Source organism: Schistocerca nitens, chromosome 1, assembly GCF_023898315.1.
Source record: "Schistocerca nitens isolate TAMUIC-IGC-003100 chromosome 1, iqSchNite1.1, whole genome shotgun sequence".
Taxonomy (NCBI): domain Eukaryota; kingdom Metazoa; phylum Arthropoda; class Insecta; order Orthoptera; family Acrididae; genus Schistocerca; species Schistocerca nitens.
Genome location: NC_064614.1, coordinates 1,183,396,751 through 1,183,421,049, shown reverse-complemented (window position 1 = coordinate 1,183,421,049; position 24,299 = coordinate 1,183,396,751). Strand labels below are relative to the sequence as shown.

General features: G+C 39.4%; 1 protein-coding gene across 1 annotated transcript in view; it reads left to right on the top strand.

Annotated features, from left to right (window-relative positions):
* Positions 1-12,994: 12,994 nt before the first annotated feature.
* LOC126233298 (KAT8 regulatory NSL complex subunit 1) overlaps positions 12,995-24,299 on the top strand; it is a 283,178-nt gene continuing 271,873 nt past the window's right edge. The window contains exons 1-2 of the mRNA XM_049942855.1: positions 12,995-13,127; positions 13,386-15,167. Of these exons, the coding sequence (XP_049798812.1) occupies positions 13,741-15,167 (1,427 nt within the window). The 5' untranslated portion in view covers positions 12,995-13,127; positions 13,386-13,740. The remainder of the gene's footprint in view (positions 13,128-13,385; positions 15,168-24,299) is intronic.

Below are 24,299 nucleotides of genomic sequence, written 5' to 3'. Positions count from 1 at the left end.
ATTAATAAAATAGTTGCACGTGAAATGGTAAAATTAAAACAGGGGAAAAACCATGAATGTAAAATAACAGTTTTAAAACACAAAAAAAGTATAATTAACAATATTACAGAAATGATAGCTGACACTTACCATATAGGGGAGATGCTGAGTCACAGATAGGCACAACAAAAAGATTGTCACAAAATAAGTTACTGGCCGACAAGACCTTTGTGGGACACACACACACACACACACACACACACACACACACACATATACACACGCGCACACGAGTGCGCACCTGAAGCCAGATTTTTTTGTAGTTGGTAGTCTGGCTTCAGCTGTCAGAGACTGTGATCGTGTATGTGTGAGTCGCGTTTACGTGAGTGCATGTGTGCGTGTTTGTTGCTTATTTCTGATGAAGGCCTTGTTGGCTGAAAGCTGATTTTGTAATAGTCTTTTCGTTGTGCCCATCTGCGACTCCAAATCTCCGTTATATGGTAAGTAGCAACTATCCTTTTCACAATATTGTTACATTTCATCCTGGATTTCACATGTATGAGTAAAATAGATAATTAGAATAGTAATGAATCTTAAGATTTTTTTAATTAGGTATGTTGAAAACACTCAGACAGCACACTGTGTGCAATTTATTTTTCAAAAATGGAATTGCAGAAACCAGCTTTATTACACATGGATGTATGTGGTTTGAAAGCTGCTTTAATTTCTGTTCTAACAAAAATTTTAATTTTTCAAAATTAATTAGAGGTGGTGGGGTGCAAAATTTCAAATTATTACAAAAGTTGATTATACAGTTTTCAAGAAAATTAATTATGTATCAACTTTTATATGATAAACTGTTTTTTTATATGTCATCATGTTGAAGATATTTCCTCTAAACCTAATATGCCAAATTGCCTTTCAGGGCAAGTTTTACCCACAAATAAACAAAAACAGAAAACACCCACAGCATTATTTTGCCTATCTTCATACCCACCATATTTCATCAGTATCATTCATTAACACTTGGGAGTATTCCCATGTAAATTCAGGGAGAAGGCCATGAATAGCAGAGACCACAAAGTGACAAGAGTAACTTTGGTCAATGATCTGAAGACTGCTCATTGAGTTACTACAAATTAAAATGCAAGTAAGAGCAGCCTATGTAATAAAGCACAGAGCTTTGTTAATAGCTATCAGTTCCACTATAAAACACTACACAATTTGGCAACAACTGGCGAGAGATGTAAACGCATATCCTGCCATGTTTATGGTTTTAGAGCTTACTGTGTAAATGATAATAGGATCATGATATTTCTGAAGGACCAACAAAAACAGACAGGTCATGTGACCAACTAGAACTTTACGTCCTTGAAATAGATTGGTCCTAATTTGTGGTCTGCGTACTCACCAAGGGGAGGAGGGGTTTAAGAAAACACAGAAAGCACATTCTGAGGGGACAGGGGGGGGGGGGGGGGTCCTAGCAAGGGGCCTCACACTAGTAGTTCCAGTTGAGGAGGGGTATCATTGAATCAATGTCCCTTCAATGCAAAAAGAGTTTGGCAGGTTGGATGTTTAGGAAACTATCAGATGGTGACTGCATAAGTGGATGGGAGTTGATACCATCAGAACTGAAGTGTTAAGATCCCAGCTACAGCAAGGAAACAGATTGTGGGACTACTCCAAACGGTGCCAGTAGTTAATCTTACTCCACAGTGATGGGCTGGGTCCGATAATTTCAAAACCAAAGGTGTCGCTGAACCACAAGCCCGGCACCTGTAGTGCAATGAAATGAGATCAGGGAATGGTAAATGTAGAGTAGGCCCACACCCCAAGAGGTGTGGGCAAGGAAGCAGAGAGCATTGAGCTTTTGCATGCAGGTAGTCTTTAGTTGAGGAATGTTAGCTTTTTATCAAAGAGAAGTCCCAAATCTTGGGGCTGCACAATAACTTACAGGTGCTGGGTAGCCAGGTAGAGTTCTGGGGCCAGGATGGACCATGGTATGACGAAACAAATGCAAGGCTCACATTTTTGGTGAAGAGAATTGGAAGCCAAGGGAAAGGGTCCAAGCAGAGGCCCTTCAGATGGCATCTTCAAGCCAAGGTTAGAGAGTGGGAGATACCAAATGCAAAAGTTGTTGATGGAGGTCACTAGCCCATTGATGGTGATGACAAAGGGTGTAACACTGAGCTCAGAGCCCTGTGGGACACTGTTGTCTTGGACCTGTGACGAGCCGAGTGATGTATCATCTCTAGCCTGAAACAAGAGGTTGGACAGGAACTGACAAATAAAAAACTCCCAGTCGTGGAGAGTAAGTAAAATATGATTGTCCCAAGTGCTGTCATATCCATACATTGTTGTTGTGGTCTTCAGTCCAGAGACTGGTTTGATGCAGGTCTCCATGCTACTCTATCCTGTGCAAGCATCTTCATCTCCCAGTACCTACAGCAGCCTACATCCTTCTGAATCTGTTTAGTGTATTCATCTTGTGGTCTCCTTCTACGATTTTTACCCTCCATGCTGCCCTCTAATACTAAATTGGTGATCACTTGGTGCCTCAGAATATGTCCTACAATTGATCCCTTCTTCTGGTCAAGTTGTGCCACAAATTTCTCTTCTGCCCAGTTCCATTCAGTACCTCCTCATTAGTTATGTGATCTACCCATCTAATCTTCAGCATCCTTCTATAGCACCACATTTTGAAAGCTTCTATTCTCATTTTGTCTAAACTATTTATTGTCCATGTTTCACTTCCATGCATGGCTACACTCCATACAAATACTTTCAGAAACGACTTCCTGACACTTAAATTTATACTTGATGTTAACAAATTTCTCTTCTTCAGAAACGCTTTCCTTCCCATTGCCAGTCTACATTTTATATCCTCTCTACTTCGGCCATCATCAGTTATTTTGCTCCCCAAATAGTAAAACTCCTTTACTTCTTTAAGTATCTCTTATTTCCTAATCTAATTCCCTCAGCATCACCTGACTTAATTCGATTACACTCCAATATCCTTGTTTTGTTTTGTTGATGTTCATCTTATATCCTCCTTTCAAGACACTGTCCATTCCGTTCAGCTGCTCTTCCAGGTCCTTCGCTGTCTCTGACAGAATTACAATGTCATCGGCGAACCTCAAAGTTTTAATTTCTTCTCCTTGGATTTTAATTCCTACTCCGAATTTTTCTTTTTGTTTCCTTTACTGCTTGCTCAATATACAGATTGAATAACATTGGGGATAGGTTACAACCCTGTCTCACTCCCTTTCATGCCCCTCGCCTCTTATAGCTGCCATCTGGTTTCTGCACAAATTGTAAATAGCCTTTCGCTCCGTGTATTTTACGCCTGCCACCTTCAGAACTTGAAAGAGAGTATTCCAGTCAACATTGTCAAACGCTTTCTCTAAGTCTACAAATGTTAGAAACGTAGGTTTGCATTTCCTTAATCTATATTCTAAGATAAGTCGTGGGGTCAGTATTACCTCACGTGTTCCAACATTTCTACAGAATCCAAACTGATTTTCCCCGAAGTTGGCTTCCACCAGTTTTTCCATTTGTCTGTAAAGAATTCGCGTTAGTATTTTGCAGCCGTGAAATAAGCTGAGGGTTCGGTAATTTTCACACCTGTCATCACCTGCTTTCTTTGGGATTTGAATTATTATATTCTTCTTGAAGTCTGAGGGTATTTCGCCTGTCTCATACATCTTTCTCACCAGATGGTAGAGTTTTTGTTAGGGCTGGCTCTCCCAAGACTGTCAGTAGTTCTAATGGAATGTTGTCTACTTCCGGGGCCTTATTTCGACTTACGCCTTTCATTGCCCTGTCAAACTCTTCACACAGTATCATGTCTCCCATTTCATCTTCATCTACATCCTCTTCCATTTCCATAATATTGTCCTCAAGAACATCGCCCTTGAATAGACGCTCTATATACTCCTTCCACCTTTCTGCGTTCCCTTCTTTGCTTAGAACTGGGTTTCCATCTGAGCTCTTGATATTCGTGTAAGTGGTTCTCTTTTCTCCAAAGGTCTCTCTAATTTTCCTGTAGGCGGTATCTATCTTACCCCTAGTGATACACGTCTCTACATCCTTACATTTGTCCATCTATCTTACCCCCTAGTGATATACGTCTCTACATCCTTACATTTGTCCTCTAGCCATCCCTGCTTAGCCATTTTGCACTTCCAGTCGATCTCATTTTTTAGACGCTTGTATTCCTTTTTGCCTGCTTCATTTACTGCATTTTTGTATTTTCTCCTTTCATCAATTAAATTCAGTATCTCTTCTGTTACCCAAGGATTTCTGTTAGCCCTCGTCTTTTTACCTACTTCATCCCTCAAAACTACCCTACTTCATCACTCAAAACTACCCATTCTTCTTCTACTGTACTTCTTTCCCCCATTTCTGTCCATTGTTCCCTTATGCTCCCCCTGAAACTCTGTACAACCTCTGGTTTAGTCAGTTTATCCAGGTCCCATCTCCTTAAATTCCCTCCTTTTTGCAGTTTCTTTAGTTTCAGTCTACAGTTCATAACCAATAGATTGTGGTCAGAGTCCACATCTGCCCCTGGAAATGTCTTACAATTTAAAACGTGGTTCCTAAATCTCTGTCTTACCATTATATAATCTGTCTGAAACCTTTCAGTATCTCCAGGCTTCTTCCATGTATACAACCTTCTTTTATGATTCTTGAACCAAGTGTTAGCTATGATTAAGTTATGCTCTGTGCAAAATTCTACCAGGCGGCTTCCTCTTTCATTCCTTACCCCCATTCCATACTCACCTACTACGTTTCCTTCTCTTCCTTTTGCTACTATCGAATTCCAGTCACCCATGACTATTAAATCTTCGTCTCCCTTCACTATCTGAATAATTTGTTTTATCTCATCATACATTTCATCAATCTCTTCGTCATCTGCAGAGCTAGTCAGCATATAAACTTGTACTACTGTGGTAGGCGTGGGCTTCGTATATATCTTGGCCACAATAATGCGTTCACTATGCTGTTTGTAGTAGCTTTCCCGCACTCCTATTTTTTTATTCATTATTAAACCTACTCCTGCATTACCCCTATTTGATTTTGTATTTATAACCCTGTATTCACCTGACCAGAAGTCTTGTTCCTCCTGCCACCGAACTTCACTAATTCCCACTATATCTAACTTTAACCTATCCATTTCCGTTTTTAAATTTTCTAACCTACCTGCCCAGTTAAGGGATCTGACATTCCACGCTCTGACCCGTAGAACACCAGTTTTCTTTCTCCTGATAACAGCGTCCTCCTGAGTAGTCCCCGCCCGGAGAAACGAATGAGGGACTATTTTACCTCCGGAATATTTTACCCAAGAGGATCATCATTTAACCATACAGTAAAGCTGCATACCCTCGGGAAAAATTATGGCTGTAGTTTCCCCCTTGCTTTTTCAGCCGTTCGCAGTACCAGCACAGCAAGGCCATTTTGGTTAGTGTTACAAGGCCAGATCAGTCAATCACCCACACTGTTGCCCCTCTTCAGGAACTACACATTTGTCTGGCCTCTCAACAGATATCCCTCCATTGTGGTTGCACCTACGGTACGGCTATCTGTATCGTTGAGGCATGCAAGCCTCCCCACCAATGGCAAGGACCACGGTTCATGGGTGGGAGGGATAAAAAATTAGTAATGAAATGGTAGCTTTTAGAAAGAGCCTGTTCGATTGCTGTTACTGACCTAACCAAGTTGTCAGTTGTATATTTTCCCTCACAAAACTACATTAATAGGAGGGAAAAGGCCCCGTGATTCGAGAACCCAGCATAATCATTGGGCTACCATACTTTCAAGTAATTTTCAGAATACATTGGTAAGGCTAATCAGTAGGTAGATGTTGATGTACAAGGGGTTTCTGTCTGCTTTAAGGACTGCGACAGTAATACTATCCCACCATTGCAAAAGCACCTTCTAATGAAATATGGTTGAAGATGATGTCTTTGAGTGACATTCAGATGTCATCTGGTCTAGGTAGATTGCTTTAAACTTGTCGTGTATACATTCGAAAGGTAGTCAGGTAAGAAAAGAATGCAGTCACAAAGTGGGTTGCAACATGTTCAGCAAGAAGAGACGTATCGGTAGAAATAACACCATTGAGGAAGAGAACTAGAACAGATGTTGATCTTTGACAGCCCAGTATGATGTGGAGCTCACCCAAAACTGCGATAAAGAGGCATATATTGGCAAGGAGGAGATGTAGTGCTTCCAGCATTCTTTCTTGTTGCGTTTAATCATATAATGAGCCTTAGCATTTAAGGCATCACTGGCAGCATTTCAGGGCCTTTCAACAATTCTACAGAGGCTGTTGCAGTTTCTTGGGTCAACCATGGAGCCAGCCAGCAGCAGAAAGGGACTGTAGCAAAGGGAACAGCAGTTCCAGTGGCACAAGTGAGCATGTTGGAGACACGCTCCCACAGCTTCGTGAATGTAATCTGATAGATGGGATGGAGATGATAGCAGAAAGATAGAATTTCCAGTTCACTCTTCTTAGAGCCCATGATGGTAATCGGTCCATTCAGCACTGACAAGGAAGCAACATGATTGTAATGTAGCAAAATCAGCAGGCCCGTATCAGTTGACCGTGATACTTCCCCCAGGGAAGGGTGTTGTGAATTGAAATCTTCAAGTAGGACGGAGAGGGGGGGGGGGGTTGGAGTCAGGTTGTCATCTCAGGTTATGCAAGAGCCTGGCAGGGGTTAAATAAATGTTTCTGGATCCTTTGTACTCCCACTGCTATTGCTTCCAATGTGATATGGAGGGGAATTCACTCACCAATAACATCTGTGCAGACCAGTGCTCTCTAAGGGTCAAGTTTCTGGCATAATGGTCAGTAAACTCAAAGAGTTGGAGAATAACCAATGGTTTTAGCTCCATAGATTGTTATCCGGATGGAATTAGTTTTAGTTCCGGCAGCGAAAGAGGAAGTACTAAAATGGCTTGGCCCCCCGTGCTCACCATACCAGTATTCACAAGATAGTTGACAGCACCCTGGGAGCTCACTGCTTGTGTCAAAATATGCAAAACACTGTGAGGTGCATGGCAGAGGGTAGGGCACACTGTACCAGTTATTAGGGTTTCTTCCTGTTCCATTCACGTATGGAACGTGAGAAGAATGACTGATTGAATATCTGTGTGTGTGTGTGTGTGTGTGTGTGTGTGTGTGTGTGCGCGCGCAATTATTATAATCTTATCCTCACAGTCCCTACATGAGTGATATGTAAAGGGGAAATGGTTGTAGTATATTCAAAGAGCAATAGTTTAAAGCTGGTTCTTGAAGCTTTGTAATAGATTTTCTCAGGGTAGTTTATGTCTCTCTTGATCAGTCTTTGAGTTCAGATCTTCTGAATCTCTGCGACACTCTCCCAAGGATTAAACAAACCTGTGACACCAATTATGCTGCCCTTCTCCGTATACGTTCAATATCCCCTGGTAATTCTACCTGATATGGGTTCCACACACTTGATAATATTCTAGAACCTATATTGAACCTGCCGCATGAGTGATTTGTAAGCAATCTCCTTTGTAGACTGATTCCACTTTCCCAGTATTCTACCAATAAATCAAAGTCTGATACCACCCGTTATACCCATGACTGATCCTGTATAATCATTCCATTTCATATTCCACCAAACTGTTACACCCAAGTGTTTGTATGAGTAGGTCAACTCAAACAGTGACTCATTGATATTATAGTCTTATGATACACAGTTTACATATCTGAGCATTTAAAGCAAGTTGCCAGTTTCTGCACCACTTTGAAATCTTATCAAGACCTGTCTGAATATTTATGCAGCTTCTTTCAGACAGTACTTCATTACAGATAACTACGTTATCTGCAAAAAGTGTAAGGTTACTATAATTACTGCCTGCAACGTCATTAATATACAATACGAACAGCAAGGGACCCAACACTCTTTACTTCTATATGTGATGACGACTCCCTTAACATGCTGCGTCCTCCCTACCAAAAAGTTCTCAATCCAGTCACAAATTTCATATGATACTCGATATGATCGTACTTTAGACAGTAAGCATAGGTGTGATACTGAGTCAAATCCTTTTCGGAAATCAAGAAATAAATCATTTACCTAATTGCTTTGATCCAAAGCTTGCAGTATATCATGCGAGAAAAGTGAGAGTTGTGTTTCACATGATTGATGTTTTCATAATCCATGGTGGTTGGCAGTGAGGAGGTCATCCTGTTCAAGATATCTCATTATGTTTGAGCTCAGATGATGTTCTAACTCAGCTGTGAATTCAGTATAGAATCTGACAGGGATTCCATTGGGCCGTGAAGCTTTGTTCATTTTTAATTATTTCAGCTGTTTTTCAACGCCTTTGTCACTAACACTTCTTTCATTCATCTTTTCAATTGTACGATTATTAAATTGGGGCAATTCTCCTTTGGTTTTTCTTTGTAAAGGAACATTTGAAAATGGGGTTAAACTTCTTAGCTTTTGCTTTGCTACCCTCAATTTCCATTCACCTCATTCACTAAGGACCGGACACTAACTTTACATAAGACCAGAATTTCTTTGGGTTCTCTGAAAGATCACTTGACAATATTCTGCTGCGGTAGTCATTGAAGGCATCTTGGATTGCTCTCTTGACAGCCCAATGTGTTTCATTCAGCAGCTCTCTATCTATAGCCCTATGCTTTGTTTTACAGCTACTCTGCAGTGATCTCTCTTTCTTTAGAAGTTTCTTTACAGTGACTGAATGCCATGAAGGTTCCCTCCCATTATGAACTGTTCTACTCGGTACATGTCTACACAGTACATGGTCAGCTATTCCTTTGAACTCAAACCTTCATACTCATGCCCTGTGCAGAAAGTTTCAAGTTCCTCATTGAAATATGACATTAATGATTTTTTTATCTAGTTTACTGAACATTTCTATATATCTTTCTGCTTGTTTTAGTTGTCCTTTGTACTTTGGGAATCATTGCTGTCACAACCGCATCCTAGTCGCTGATACCAGTTTTGATGTGGACGTTTTCTAAGAGGTCAGGTCTATTTGTTGCCATTAGAGCCAATATAGTTCCATCACACATTTCCCAACAAGGAGGAATGCTATGGCATACCAATGCTAACTTGTGCATGTCCAGCAAATGTAGCTGTGCTTTCAAGCCTGCTTTACATAAAAAAAGAACCGTAGGGCCTACAATAAAACGTGTCAGCATCAACGTACAATATAAAGGTCTAGCTAGAAACTGAAAAAATATTCCCTTTTTTTGTTATTTAATATAGGCCTATTATCAAAAAATGAGAAGACAGCCCCATCCCTCTTGCCAGAATATGGGAGAGACCGATGTTTAAAATGTTTATTTTGAAATGTGGAGAAATAGAAGATTGTCCTGCAAAACTTGTGTATGATATTTTATGTAAGCAGACTTTTAACAAAGAAAGTCATGGTGTTGGTGATTTTCCTTGTCACCATGTAGGTATAAGATAATATTTTCGTATGTAGTTGCCTTTGGCAGTGAATCACTGACAGTGAAGTGACAAAATTGTTGATGTTTTGTGTGTGTGTGTGTGTGTGTGTGTGTGTTCATTCTGAAGGAAATTTTGAGAATTCACAAATGATCTGTGGGAAAAGAAAGGCCTTAGCTTCAGCTACTTAAGTGGATTGTTCTCTTATCACTGAACATTGTGTGCAAACAACTTACATTTTCATTCCTGTTTTAACAAGCTCTTTAGAAGCCACTTAAGTCAGCTATAATTACCCCCCCCCCTACATTTTCGTATTTTATGTATGATTTATGTGTTCGCAATAAGTGTCAAAATACTCAGAGATACCTGCCCATTATGTAATATATGTTTCCTTAATTTACCCAACAGTTTTAGTTTTTATAGCTAAAAGTGCAATAAATATAGAATGAACATAGGTGTCTGGCTGCATTACATATATCCTGCATTCACATTAGTTAGCTTTACCAACTACCAAATTATCACCTTCCAATCTAACCTAGTCCTGAGGCTACGCTACATACCAGTGCCATAACGGCCAAGTTGTTGGAATGAAAGGGAGGGGAGAAGGCACTATCGTACTCTAGCCTAAATCTGTATGGTTAAAGATACAAACATTTTTGCGACACGTGCCTTGCTCAAGGGATGGTGAGATGCATGATTGGAATACTTTTTAGGACTAACAACACTTTGCTTCACGTGTTATGGCATCATCTGACACTTATAGACAACTTAATAGTTGTTATTGTATGGTGAACAGAACACGTATGCCAGTCAATGTGCAGGCACAGTGGGAAAATACCTTACCATATGCAGTACAAAAATTTCATGTTAGGATTGGTCACAAACTTCATAATTTCAAAGCACAACACACAGCAGCACAGTTGAAACCAGTGTGATTGATCAACTTCAGGCAATTGACATCAGCACTTACAGTAATGTGATACTATCCCACCATGAGTTAACAATTTAGGCCTATGTATTATTCTAAAGAATGACCAATAGTCATCACAATAAATTCATAAACAGTCACAGTGTTGTAAAATCCTTATTCACGCAGTCATAGAATTTCTACAAATCATTTTTAATGCATAAAGGGAATGTAATTGTTACACTAAGAAAGAGTTATATGTAATGGTGAGTGAAAGGGAAAAGGCCTTCAGCTGGCTGGCCCATTGTACATAAAATCGTCAACTCTCGACTCAAAAGTTATATCCTACATCATTTTTGACATGTGCTTGCACTTTTACTTTGATAATAGTAGCACATGGAAAAGAAAGGTTACACAACTACTAATCACATTAAAATTTGCTCAAGATTACATTCTACTGCCTTTGTTGTTGTGGTGATATTATGATCCACAGTGAGATTACACAACGATGCTAGGATTGTAGATCATGATTCAGTGGCAGTATATTAAAAATCCAAATGGTGGATGAAACAGTCATAACACGTGTTACCAACACTAGAAGGTGAGATTGTCAGTACAATTCCTGATAACTAGCCTATGCACCTTTGTCTTGATTGAATCTAATACTTTCAAGTGTATGAGTGAGAGTAAGTAATTTACTTAAGGATAAACTATCTATCTACCTATCCCGTCAGTGCTATGAGACTTCATTTCTGTAATCTTACTCATGAATCAGATCAGACCAGTAAATTTTGGGATTCAGTTCAAATGTGCCGCAAAAATAAATGGCACATTTTTCAAATAAAATAGATATTCTGCTGTGAGACTGGAAGGAGCATCATTCTCTATTATAAAAAGCAATCAACGGATGCACTCAAGTTACCATATATTTAATTATCTGAAGGAAGATTGAGAGTAGTATTGGCCCAGTATAACCATTGTAAAGGAAGAAAATCTAGTGTATCCTTGGTAAAGAAAAACTTAGTTCCTCTCAATCAGTTTAGAAAAATCTAAATATGGACAGCTGGGCAGAAATTTCAAACCAACTGTTCTTCAGCACAAGTTTATTGGACTAATTCTTGTGCCATCAGATATAATGTAATAATATTTGCACTAAAGTAGTGTTGCATTCGTGATAAGGCCTGGGAAAGCTGTTTCTTCCATCACTCGTAATCAGACTAGAACATGTCTCGTAAGTGCAGTGATGTACTAATATTTTAAGACTACATCAGAGTGCATTATTAAAAAAAAAAAAAAAAAAAAAAAAAAAAAGACTCTATTAGCGTATCTGAATCATATTCGCATGAATATGAAAATTCTGGAATCCCAACATACCAATCTACACAAAGCAATCACTCATAGACTTGATAGAAGCCATCATATTAAGTGGAACTTTTTGGAGCAGAAATATAAAAGTAGTTCCAAGATTTTAATAAATTAGTTTAACTGTCACTGTCTTACGAAACTTAATCATAATGTACAGAAACAAATTCACATAGAAGCCGTAGTTACATTGTTTACAACTATTTGATTAGAATTAATCATTCAAATTATCCCAGACTTCCCTACAATCCGTTAAAAAGTACAGTTACCAAAATCATTTTAGCTCAGACACTGAAAACCCTTGATCTCACATCGACATAAGTCGCGCGACAATAAATCTTAATCCTCCTCATAAATCTTGCAACTCCTCATGAGTGTAATGAACGCTAATCACACATTCACTTAAAAATTTAAGTTGTTCTTATGTACAACTCGAATTTACGTGTACAGCACCGAAATTCAACACTGTGTAGAGACTTTGCAACCATATTACACAAGCATCCTTTCACGCATGAAATTCACACCTTTGGCACTTTGGACGTAATTCACGAACATCTGGTTTTTATGTTTTGTTTACGATCCTAGAATAACAATAATTCGTAAACAAAATGTTATAATTGAGTGATATTAACGTCTCAATGAGCTTTCGGCATTGGAGTACATGACACTGATAATGCTACACACATTATTAAATAATTATATAAAAGAATGGTTGTATCATTCATTATGTCAAAGCACGCTGTTTGTGGTAGGCACTTGTCACTGTAGTTGTTTAATTGCAGAACGTTGTTTCTGGTAGCGTTGGCTGTTCGCGGCAGCAGACATACCCCCCATTACGATGTTAAGACTAATTAAAAATTGGTCAAACTTTGTGCTTACTTTTGTATTTCCTGAGCACTTGAGACGAAATGCCATTTTTTTAAATTACAGGAGTTGCTTTCCTATATAAAAAACTCAAACATGCTTGTGTTGAGACGGAATTTAATGTTCAAGGAAGGGGGACGCAGCACGGACCAACACTTCGACCAATAGTAGAAGCGCTAGAGAGGGGGGAATGCGTATTGATGTCATGAAGAGTACTTTGAAGCAATTGAGTGCCTTTTTTCTAACATCTTTACAGATTGCTTTAAATTTTGTATAAAGTATTTCATACAATTCTTTGTTTAATATTTACGTTCATTGTTTTGTTCATATCTATTTATTTGCTGGGTAAAATTTATTTTTATCATTCTCCTCACACGTGCAGTAAATGTTGTGTTTGAGTAGTAGCTCCAGGCCTTGGCCGGTCATTTCTTGTAGACGAATGTTCGCTAGCTGTTGCAGAAAGCACTACGTTGCATTCCGCCATTGTTGTAGGGTATTTTTCGTCATTGTGAAATACATGTCTTCAGATTTGTCGTGAGAAATAAAGTGAGCTTTGGGTAAGCGAGCTACGTATATATCAGTGCGTTGTGCGAATGACATTTGTATCATGATGCTACCTAAATATGAATAAATTTTCTCCTGCCTCTCCCGATTTGCTTCCTAGTGTCGTAAGCCCTGCCTTTGTCACGTGGGTGTTGTGGATGACCAAGTAAATGCCGTTAATAGTTGCATGCAATTTTATGATTGTTGTTTTTCCATGAACTGTATTCGAAATATTTCAGCGTATTCTGAAGTCGTTGTTTTCTGTTTTGCAGTACTTGGAATAACGAGCTGTACGATCAATGCTCTGAGATTAGAATCTTGGAGCCGACCCGGAATGGAATTCGCCGGTGGTAGAAGATTCTTTCACTTACATGTGTCCAGTGTAAAAAGTGGTATTGGAATGAGCGCGTGTGTTAAATATGTAACGTGTGACATGTAACGCTACCACGAGATAATATTCCCTAGGCCTTATGCACTTTTTTTTCCAAGTTTGTGTTTGTTTTTGAAGTTTGCGAAATAACTTGGGAGTTTTGTTCATGTATAAATTACCATTAAATTGTGATAAAAAGATAACGATACCGGCACACGTTTTAAGAACATTTTCGATGAATGTGACCCCATGGATGAATGGGTGTAAGATTCGCCTCCCTGAGGCATTCGGATGTTGTCATGGCACCAGCTCTGACAGAAGCTGGCCAGTCACAGAACTTCAAATTGCCGTCAGCACACACTTCCCCTTCGTCTCCAATTGGAGTATCATATAATGGACACAAACATGTTTCAGCATCTCCGTTCTTGTCAGATGACGATGTATACAAAGTAACTACTTCTAACAAAACAACTAAGAATAAGAAGTTTCCTAACTGCGCGAATGGATTCAGAAGCGGTTTTCTGAAATACTCAGCAGATGCAGGTTCTCTAGCCTATGATAATTTGAAAACTTTGGCAATTGCTTCTGAGTTGTTTAATAAACGTACAGATTTATCAGAAGGCATTCTGAAAGTCTCAGAAGGAGAGAGTGGTGGGATAGAGCATCTTAGAATGAATTATAGCGACCCATCTATGGGGGACAACAAAGGTAAAATGGGTTTGCAGAAGAGCAGTACAGCAATACGGTCTTTGGAGAGTGGGAGATTAAATAAAGTAGATAATCAAATAAAAATCTTTAATCCAACAGTGACACGGAATTCAAAAAAGAATGAAACCGTCAACTGCACCTCCCTGACTAGAAGAAACAGTCTTCCCCAAACAACCAGTGTATCAAAAAGTTCAGGTGCGATGGCTAATTCTAGGCGTAAGACTAGTACGGAAGTGTTGGGGTCTAACAACGACAATGCAAAAGCTAGTTTCGAAACGCCGCGTGGCGCAGACGAAACTTTTGAACACGAATTTTTGAGTAACGTAATGGAGTTGTGTGTCGATGACACAAAAGGGTTCATTTCTGACGATAGAGCAGGTGTTACTAAGGAAACAATTGAAGCTTTACGTAAGAAGCAGCATGAAGTAGAACGAAGATGTGATTTCTTGGCTAGGCGAATAAGAATGTTTCAAGCAAAAATAATGGTCTCATGTGCTGAACGTCAAGTGAACAACTTTATTGCGTATTCGTATGAAAATATGAAACAAAACTCCCATAAAGACTTAGGCAGTGGAGAGTGTAGTTCAGCGGCTGTTACGCCAAGTGAATGTGATAGTGCGTGCGCGTCAGTTGCTTCAAACGACAGGCAGAGTGCTTCGCTAAAGGCAGCATCTACGTTTTACAAGAGCTATGATATCAATCAAGTTTCAACTTCCACCAGCCGGCAAGGAAGCCGAAAATACAGTGGTATCAGTGCGGAGTGTACTACTACTTCAGCTACCGTCGTTAGTGGTCCTCAACTTAGGTTGAGCCCGGATGTGGTAAAAGAACTGGATAGTGTGTCTGGTCAATTACATACGCAGCTCAAGTTTGTGCAGAATGAATTAGATTCGGACGTCACTGCAAGCAGTTCTGGAGGAGAGAGTTGTGATGAATTCCTGACGAATGAAGACAGTAACCAGCACACGTTACCGATGTAAGTAAAAATATTTATTTACCTCCTAATACTTAGTCGTAAATTAGGGAGCCGTATTTGCAACAGGATAGGTACAAGTGACAAGATTCAAATGCTAACACACGATGTTGTAACTGGTCTTAGTCTCCCCCCTACCTTCACCCCCTTGCGTGCATTGTTTACATATTCCCTCGGTTGATCGATTAATGTGACGCGTGAATTTTTTGTAGTAAATTAGACAATATTTACTTTCCCACGTATAAATTTTACGAAGAGGACTAGGCTCTGTGGTTTGCTCAGAAGTATAGCTACATGGGCATAATTATTAGGTTATGGAACACACCCATGCACCGACATTCTATTAATTTGGTTAAATGCTATCGTCTGTTAAGTAAACTGTGAAGAAATTATCAAAACAGTAGGTTCTCATTTTTCCCCACAAGTTAAAGATAGTTGATGGAAAACCACTGTAATAGATACTTATTTTCAAACCTGTAGCGTGGGCAACAGTGGCTTGCCGTCTACCATGTTAGTATTTTAGTTGAAATTAGTAAGTTTTAAAATGTAGTGTCCTGGATGGGGGTGGGGGAACGCTGGAATCACGCAGAATAAATGGCAGAAAAGCTCACCACAGTCATTTATTTGTATTCAGTTGGTCAGTTCGACCACAGTTTGAGTTGGTTTGTTAAACTGACATCTTAAACAGTCAAGTAAAAGAGCGCAATTTAAGGAACAAGAAAAAGTATTGAGCATTTTATATAGAAAAATTTAAGATCGTGTAGTTTCATAATAAATCTTTTCGGCGTAATCACTTGAGCCTTTCAAATTGCCATTAGCGGTTTCGATCAGCCAGTATATAAAAAGATACAAAGGAACGTAGCATAATCTATATTATCTGCATTGAATGGGGGAAATAGGTCAGATCTCTTCTTCATTGTTGTTGACTGACTACTAAACAGTAACATTTTGAACGACATAATTTTACAAGTATTGTGTTAAATAGATCTGTTAATGCATTGAATTTGTTTGCACAGTTTAACGAAAGCTGAAGTTAGAATTTGTATCTATTTACAAGCGTAAGAAACTTAACATTGCTTAGAATGATATGAAGGTTAAAACGATTTCCATATTTAACAGTGCCAAAATTATTTCTTTGCGAAGAGTAGCTAAGTAGTATATTTAGTTAGCCGTTGTCACATTTTATCATGATTAGTTTTTCCAGTGATGGTAACGGAAATAAAAAGTAAAATCAATAGGGAGATATTATGACGTCGCGAAATCTGTGCTTTCCGCAAACGAATATTGGAAAAGCGTTGGAACTATGACGAGCGGTTTTTAATGCGGCAGCAAACACGTGCTCGTGATGACAGTACGGCAACACTGGACGGGTGGGTCCGACAAGGCCCCTACGATAAACAGAGCTCGCGCGGCTGTCACCGCTTACTTCCTTTTCAGTTTCACGGCAGAGAAGATACGGAATGAGCTGTATCAATACGGCTGTATGCCTTAACGTCGACACCGCTTCCGCTTGAGTTGTGCGCGAGCTCCTTGTCTCAAGGATCGTTGCGTTGTGTTTAATCTGACTAGTACTTACCAAACTTTGAAGTAATACCCTTTGCTTTGAAGGTGGTGTAACAGTTTTCCATATTTAACACAGTTAAAATTTAATCAAAAACAGTTTCCACCTTGAGCCATTACCATAATTCATTGAGTAGAGTCTATACGGAAAGTAATGCGATTTGATCTCTGGTGCAAAATATAGCAGAAATATGAAGCTACTTTAACTGATAACACATGTTCAATAATACTCGCCTTTGCCGAAAAAATATTGGTGATTAATGGTCCTCCTGGTATGACTGAAAACTGGTATACTATGGAAGATGATATCTTCATTGAGTTTCGTGTAGCGAAAATTTGTCATAGGACGAGACCATGATTCACTCCCATGTATATGGATGGGCGAGTTGATGTATCCATAACTTTTGTATATTGCTGAGAGCCGTAATATATTCCCCGAAGACAATCCCCTTGGTTTAAATTAGCAGTTTGTTGTTCTTTCATTTCCAGGTACCTATTGTCACAGGTGTAAATGCTCACTTAATTTTTCCACCCTGGCTAATTTACGGTATTGTTGCTCAGTAGTGTTGCATTTGAACTTTGCATTCATTAATCATTCAGTATCTTACGTCATATAGATTGCATAAGCGTAAGTTCGGATTTGTCTGCTGTATATAAATGAATAACTGTTCACGTTCATCGGCACTGATTATCTTTGTGAAGCGTAAAAGGAAAAACCTAGCCATTAAGTTGCTGACGACACTTTCCCTAAGAGACAACGCTGCAATAATTATTTCTACTGTACAGCTATCGCCAACAATACAAACGCCCGAAGACAAAAGGTGTTATAGGCTATGGCAATATATCGGCTCAGATACTTTCCAATGGAATTATGAAATAAGCCGAAAGATTTTTATTATAACAACACTTTGTTTGTATATCCCCCACCCCTTCCGTAATAAAACATCAGATACGTGTAACGCAGTGAATAATGTTTCCTGAAGGGCAATGTATTTTTCTAAGCATGTGATTGTCTCATAATTTCGAATGTAACTCATTGCATAGTCGTACTTGTTCACATCACAATCAAGCGCCCGGAAATGGCATGGCAAACTCGTTGCACTTTCAGATTTACTGAGAATTAACGTTACTGGCTAGCAGTAAGCGAGCCGGGGACTTCGTAATAAATTGCAACTTGCGTTTAATTTGAATAAATGCACGTGTATCTTCTTTAAGCAGAGAACTGGCAGTATTCCAGTGTTAAGGTGCGTTTACACCTGTGGGCCTTGCGGCTAGTCGCCGTGCTACTGTAGCTTACCCCACATGGAAATAGAGGCGACTAGTGTGAATTGAATCACTCGCTCGCACATGTTGAGGAAGAGGCGTGCACCTACACAGGTGCCTCTACTTGCGTGTGGAGGCGAGGACAGTCGCACTGCGACTAGGCGCAAGGCGCGCAGGTGTAAATGCACAGTTAGTAATAAAGTGCCGTGAACAGTCGCCTGTGGAGATCGCATAAGAGTCACCAGAGCTATCAGTCCACTATAACTGCAGTGTGAGAGATTGACCCCAGATCGGACTAAGAGAGTACTGGAGATACATGGGTAACAGTTTGGGGCTCAGGTACGTTTGATGACTAACTTGACAGGCGCAAAGAGAAAGATTCTGTTCGCCCCGTACACGAATGGAATGGGAAGAAACCCTAATACCCGCACGTTACAGTTGGAAGTAGTTTCCGCCACGGACTTCATAGTCGTTTGCAGATTATGGTTGTAAATCAAGAAAGGGGTGACGCCAGCAGATGGTGTTGCAATAGAAGTCAAGTGTGGTGTTGTACAAATGGAAATGACTAAACTTTTTACAGAATGTTCATGAACAAATGAAATTCCTCACACACTGCTGCAATTACCTTCACCAGAAATGAGACAGACAAGAGTTTTAAATAAACTTATTTACAACCGACATCTCTCTGTAATGTAGAATGTATCAACTACAATTTTCACTCAGTGCAGCCGTAAACCGGTATCAGTAATTTATTTGTCCAAGGATCATTTTAAAATGACACAGGACCTACTGGCTTGATACAAGCTAAACATGAGGAGAAACAGGACTGGTGACAGATGGCGATGACATGGCGATGACCTTCTTGAAGGAAATTGGTTAAGAAAACTAAAATCAGGATTGCCAGACATAGCATGAGGTAAAGGAGCCACATGACATTTCAGAAAGCTTAAGTTCATTTCAACGAAATGTGTACCTACAGACCATGGGAAATAATTGGTTAGTGTGTGATAGTATGCTGAAGAATATTTACGTGCTATTACTTCCAGTAGACTTCATGGTGGGTGAGGAATTAAAATAGAGTCAAGAAAAAGAGATCTGGTATCACCATCTCTTTCTTCCTGAGCCCTCTTTCAGTTTAACTTTATCACAATGTAACTCTGGCTAAAGCTGTTTCATACTCCAGTACCATTAAAACTAGTCTCGTGGAATACCTGTTAATGGAACACCCAGCCAATTTAGTTAGTATTGCTGCTGCCATTACTGTCTAGTTCAATGTTGATCTCTACTAAGACAGGTAAACAAACAAATGGATCGTGAACAGACTGAGGTGGAGATTAAGTACGACCCTGACGAAAATGCAATAGACTCGCACTGGACATGTAGAGAGGTGAATGGACGGATCAAATTTCTCACAATCGATGTAGCCGAACTAAAGCTATTGCATACTTAATCACCATAAGTAGACGCAACCGTGTTACACTGAAGAAAGGTCACTACTAGATTCACAGATGTGAAAAAGACTAGATACAACTATCTAATGAATGGTGGACAGACAGGAAACATTCAGGAGCTTCATAAAAGTGTACCGGTGTCAAAATTGGAATAAATAAACATGACATTCACTTGATTTATAAACAAACGGAGAATGAAAATTTCCATAATCTAAACATTCGTGTTGTCGGGCTGAAATAACCTTGTGTATAGAGTAGAAATATTTTTTTTTTTTAATTTTTGGTCAGTTGTCAATTTTCACAAGCAGGTCCTTGTAAACCAGGCTTAGAAAAGTACTTATGGCTCTTTGTAGTTTGATTTTGCATTGCGAATCATTAGCAACATTCTGCAATATAAATCGTACTTTGCTGCCTGTATATAGGCACCTCTTCTAGGTGGTTGTTTTGTTCACTGTTATTAATATCTGGTAAATATTAATGTTGGTATACCATTGAGAACATGTGGAGCATTACTAGTTAAAAGTAGAATCCTATTAGGATGAGGACGAGGACGTCAGGAACACCTTAGCAGGTTATGCAACCGGGTTTTATATAGTTCATGACGTACTCAACTTGTCCGTAATTTTCAAAAAAGAAAATGCGTCCAGTCAATTTCATTATACCCATGTAGCCCTTGGCATCGGAAACTGTGAAGCCAAGCTGTTAGCGTAATAGTGCTCACAATTTTTCTCTCCATAACTACACCTTTGTTCATTATTCCAAGGGCTGTACAGATTGAGAACTTTGGTCCTCAAAATCTCTTTCCCCCTCCCCCCTATCACCATCCTGGCGGAACGTGAGATGAGGCTGACGATTGCACTGAAACACGGGATAATGTAAGGTCGTCCTGGAAAACCTCTCTGTTGACATTTTATGTGAGCAGCTGTCTAACAGAGTTTTTAGGAAAGAAAGCCGTGGTCTTCGCGATTTCCTTGTCACCATGTAGGCGTAAGATAATGTTTTCTACATATCTGACTTTGGCAGTTGAAAGCTCCCTGATGTGGTAGAATAATCCTTGCGGGGATGTTATCAAATTTGTTATTTATTTAAGGCCGTACGTCGAGGCCTCTTTATCTTCCAGTGCGCCAAACCTCATGTGCAGGTAGATGTGGGTGGCCCGTAAGTACCATGGACAGCTTCTGACCGCTACGTTTTTTTGTTTTCGTGATATTTTATTCAGCCCCGAAAAGCGAAATGAACTCCACTGTGTACCTTCCTACGGGATGGAAAGCTACACGAGCCAGAACTCTTGCATTGTTGCTGTGCTTTGTTTCTTATTTGTGGGTCTTAGTGGTCTCACAGACGTTTGCGTGTCGTGTTTTTGTTGAATGTCACTGTATGTGGCGTAAAAGCTGAATTATTTGTGGAACATGTTTATGGATTAGGGTCTCATAATAGATGACAATTTTCTATTCCATTCATTTAAAATTAAAATGCAATCAAGTTTCTCCCTACATAGAATTATTGAGTGCAATAGTCGTTCTATTTTGTAACGACGAGTAGGAAATTCAAAGTTTATTTCACGTACAATATTCTGTAGCTGAAACGGGAAAGTAATATTGCGAATCTGTACCATCGCCGGGAAGATAATCTGTGCTCGAAGAGAAGAGTAAGTATGTTATTTTAGTAGTACTTAAAATATAGTATATAGCAATTTTTTTTTATTTTTAGTTGTCCAGTTGTTAAAATCCTACGAAGTACTTAAAAAAACCTAAAATTTCCTTGGTCTGCTTCCAAGAAATGTAATGAACAACAGTCACTCATGAAAATATATTTTCACCAAAATTATAGTTAAAAATGAAAAGGTCGTCTGAAAGACCCCTCCATAGTAATTGTGGTCGTATCATCCATAGCAGATAAGGGTTAGGATATAATGGTATACGGAACAAGGAATGCGGGACAGTGTAGTGAAAGTAGGGAGACGCACGGTATAATGTTGAATGAGGATCGAAAAGAAAAGTAGAAGTATCGAAATAGACGGTGTAAGACATTGGCCACCAAAAGTATGTGGAATTAGAGGACCCTACAGAAGTGAAGAGAGTCGTAACGTTTCGACTTACTAGTGGAGGAACTGAGTGTACGTAAAATAGGCCACCTTATACCATTTACTTCCTTTGCTGGAATAGCTCGTGTCTGCATTTCATAATTAGTGTCCAAAGTGTTTGATCATTTGGATTAGACACTATGCTTGTTAGACAGGAAGGCTGTATGTCCATCTTAGACTTGCTAGTAAGAGTTGGTATCCGTCTTCGAAATGACGGTGACATAATTCTATCCTGAAGCTACTCGCGAGAGCGCTGCGGTATTTGGGAAGCAGCGCTCTGAGCCGGCTGGAGAGACCAAGGTCACTTTCGAGGTCATCGAGACACGTGATCAAGACAGCACGCTTTGTTCACCAAGTGACGCGGCCGAACGGAGCCGCTACACACTGCAGATTCAGTAGTGGCTGGTTATGAGCACACTGAGCGTTTTGACTAGATAAGGTCAAAACACCACTGTTGACCGGACAACGTGTGGCTATTTTTCCCATTAACGTTAAACTGGTGCAGACTTCTTTCCATCTTACAGATACGGCCAGCATTAACAACTAAACTAAAGAAACTCTTTCCGTAAAAACTGAATCTTGTGTAAGTTTTAAAATATGTTCCTTTAAATAATGTAAAAAAAATGGTGTATAGGTTTCACGTAAATTCAGTTACACACACGCACTTATTTTGCCTTGTCTTATGTTCCACAGCTTCTGTTTCTTTCTTGGATGCATGGAAGCAGTTAAGAACGACTGTGTCCAAAGGATAATTTGTTTAAATTTGAACGCCTATGGAAATACTTTCTCTCCATGGAATCCCGATGGTGGTGTTGGGTGTCTGGTATTTTGCCGTGTGAACTTTCACTTTCGCCCAGTGACAAAGATTTTTGTCTGTGAAAATACCTCGTGTAGCTGTGGGTCAGTCAGTAACGGACTTCACTGCTTGACTTTTGATAGGACAACAATACGTTCCACAGCCAGTCAGAAAATCTTCAATGAAGTGCAATCATCAAGGCCGTATTCTGATTGCTATCTACTTTACGCATAAATTTTAATCCTGGTACTGGTCATGCACCATACGGGTTTTTACATGTTAAATCAGTTTTATGAATATGGTTATTGCTGTTGATTATGAATTCGGAGAGACCATGCATTGAAACAGTATTTGTACATTAGGGAAATGTAACGTTCTCTCCTTAGTGCACAAATCCAATTTACAAAGTCAAGAGTGACAAGAATGAAGTCCAATCAGCTATTTACCACAGTCAGAAAAAGCAAGAGCTATGTTTCTTTCTTCACTACCTCATGTTGCTGATCCTCCAGCCATCCGTCCCACATGAAGAACCGAGATTAAATTCTTTAATTACGACAATCCAGGACTTTGATTAAAAAGTTGTGCTAACTATTTACTCAAATCCGCGCCCGGTCACTAGCTTCACGTTTTCCATGATTTTGCTAAATCACTCGACCAGACAGATGCTTGGAGTTTGCCTCTGAAACTGCACTGTCGATTTCTTTCCCCATCCCCGACACATCTCGAGTTTCTGCTCCTCTCTAATAAACTCGACGTCGCTGCGAAATTAACGGAAATTATTTTCAGAAATAGAAGTAAATAGAACTATTCAGAGAAGCAAAAATTCTGTGGTACTCCTAGGAGCAGCTTGAGAACCGGTTTATTACGTGTGTAGACGTGCCTAACATCTCATCAATTAAACCGTTCCAGTTGTTCCCTATCACAGATTATGTCGATATAAAGGCACTGATACAGATGTCTTTTCATGTTTGAATATGAAAGTATTCTACCAATAGTGGAATAAAGAAACCAATTACACTTATATTTTTCATATATATAAAGGTAATTCCATGTCAATTGGCCGAAGGGTGCTCTCCCTACCCCCTCAAATTTTGATAAAATTTCTATAGATGTACGTACATATATGTCTTACATGAAGCTACATCACATTCCATCCTGGTTAGTATTATGGCTTAGTAGGTACAACTGCCTAGTTTTAACATGTGCTCATTGTACAGCAGATTTATCGAAGTTTGTTGTCAAAGCAGCTCATACATGTTGTCTCAAATTTGGATAATGATTTGGAAGCATGTGGCTATGACAGTGACAGTCAGATGCTGATTTTTTTTCCTCAGTTGCAGCTATCCAGCATATCATAGGGCTGTGCAAGAGGGGTCCTGACTACTCAAATTATTCAGAATTATCTAACATTAAAGTTCATTCAAGAACTTCATGAGTTTTGTCTTATTTTCAAAAGCCCTATCTCAAAAAATGTCCCCTCGGATTTGATTTGTCTTCTCACCCTTGAGAAGACCTCATTTTGTTTGATAAGGAACTGGCGTTCTACGGATTGGGCAGGTAGGTTAGAAAATTTAAAAAGGGAAATGGATAGGTTAAAGTTAGATATAGTGGGAATTAGTGAAGTTCGGTTGCAGGAGGAACAAGACTTTTGGTCAGGTGATTACAGGGTTATAAATACAAAATCAAATACGGGTAATGCAGGAGTAGGTTTAATAATGAATAAAAAAATAGGAGTGCGGGTTAGCTACTACAAACAGCATAGTGAACGCATTATTGTGGCCAAGATAAACACAAAGCCCATGCCTACTACAGTAGTACAAGTTTATATGCCAACTAGCTCTGCAGATGATGAAGAAATAGATGAAATGTGTGACGAGATAAAAGAAATTATTCAGGTAGTGAAGGGAGACGAAAATTTAATAGTCATGGGTGACTGCAATTCGTCAGTAGGAAAAGGGAGTGAAGGAAACATAGTAGGTGAA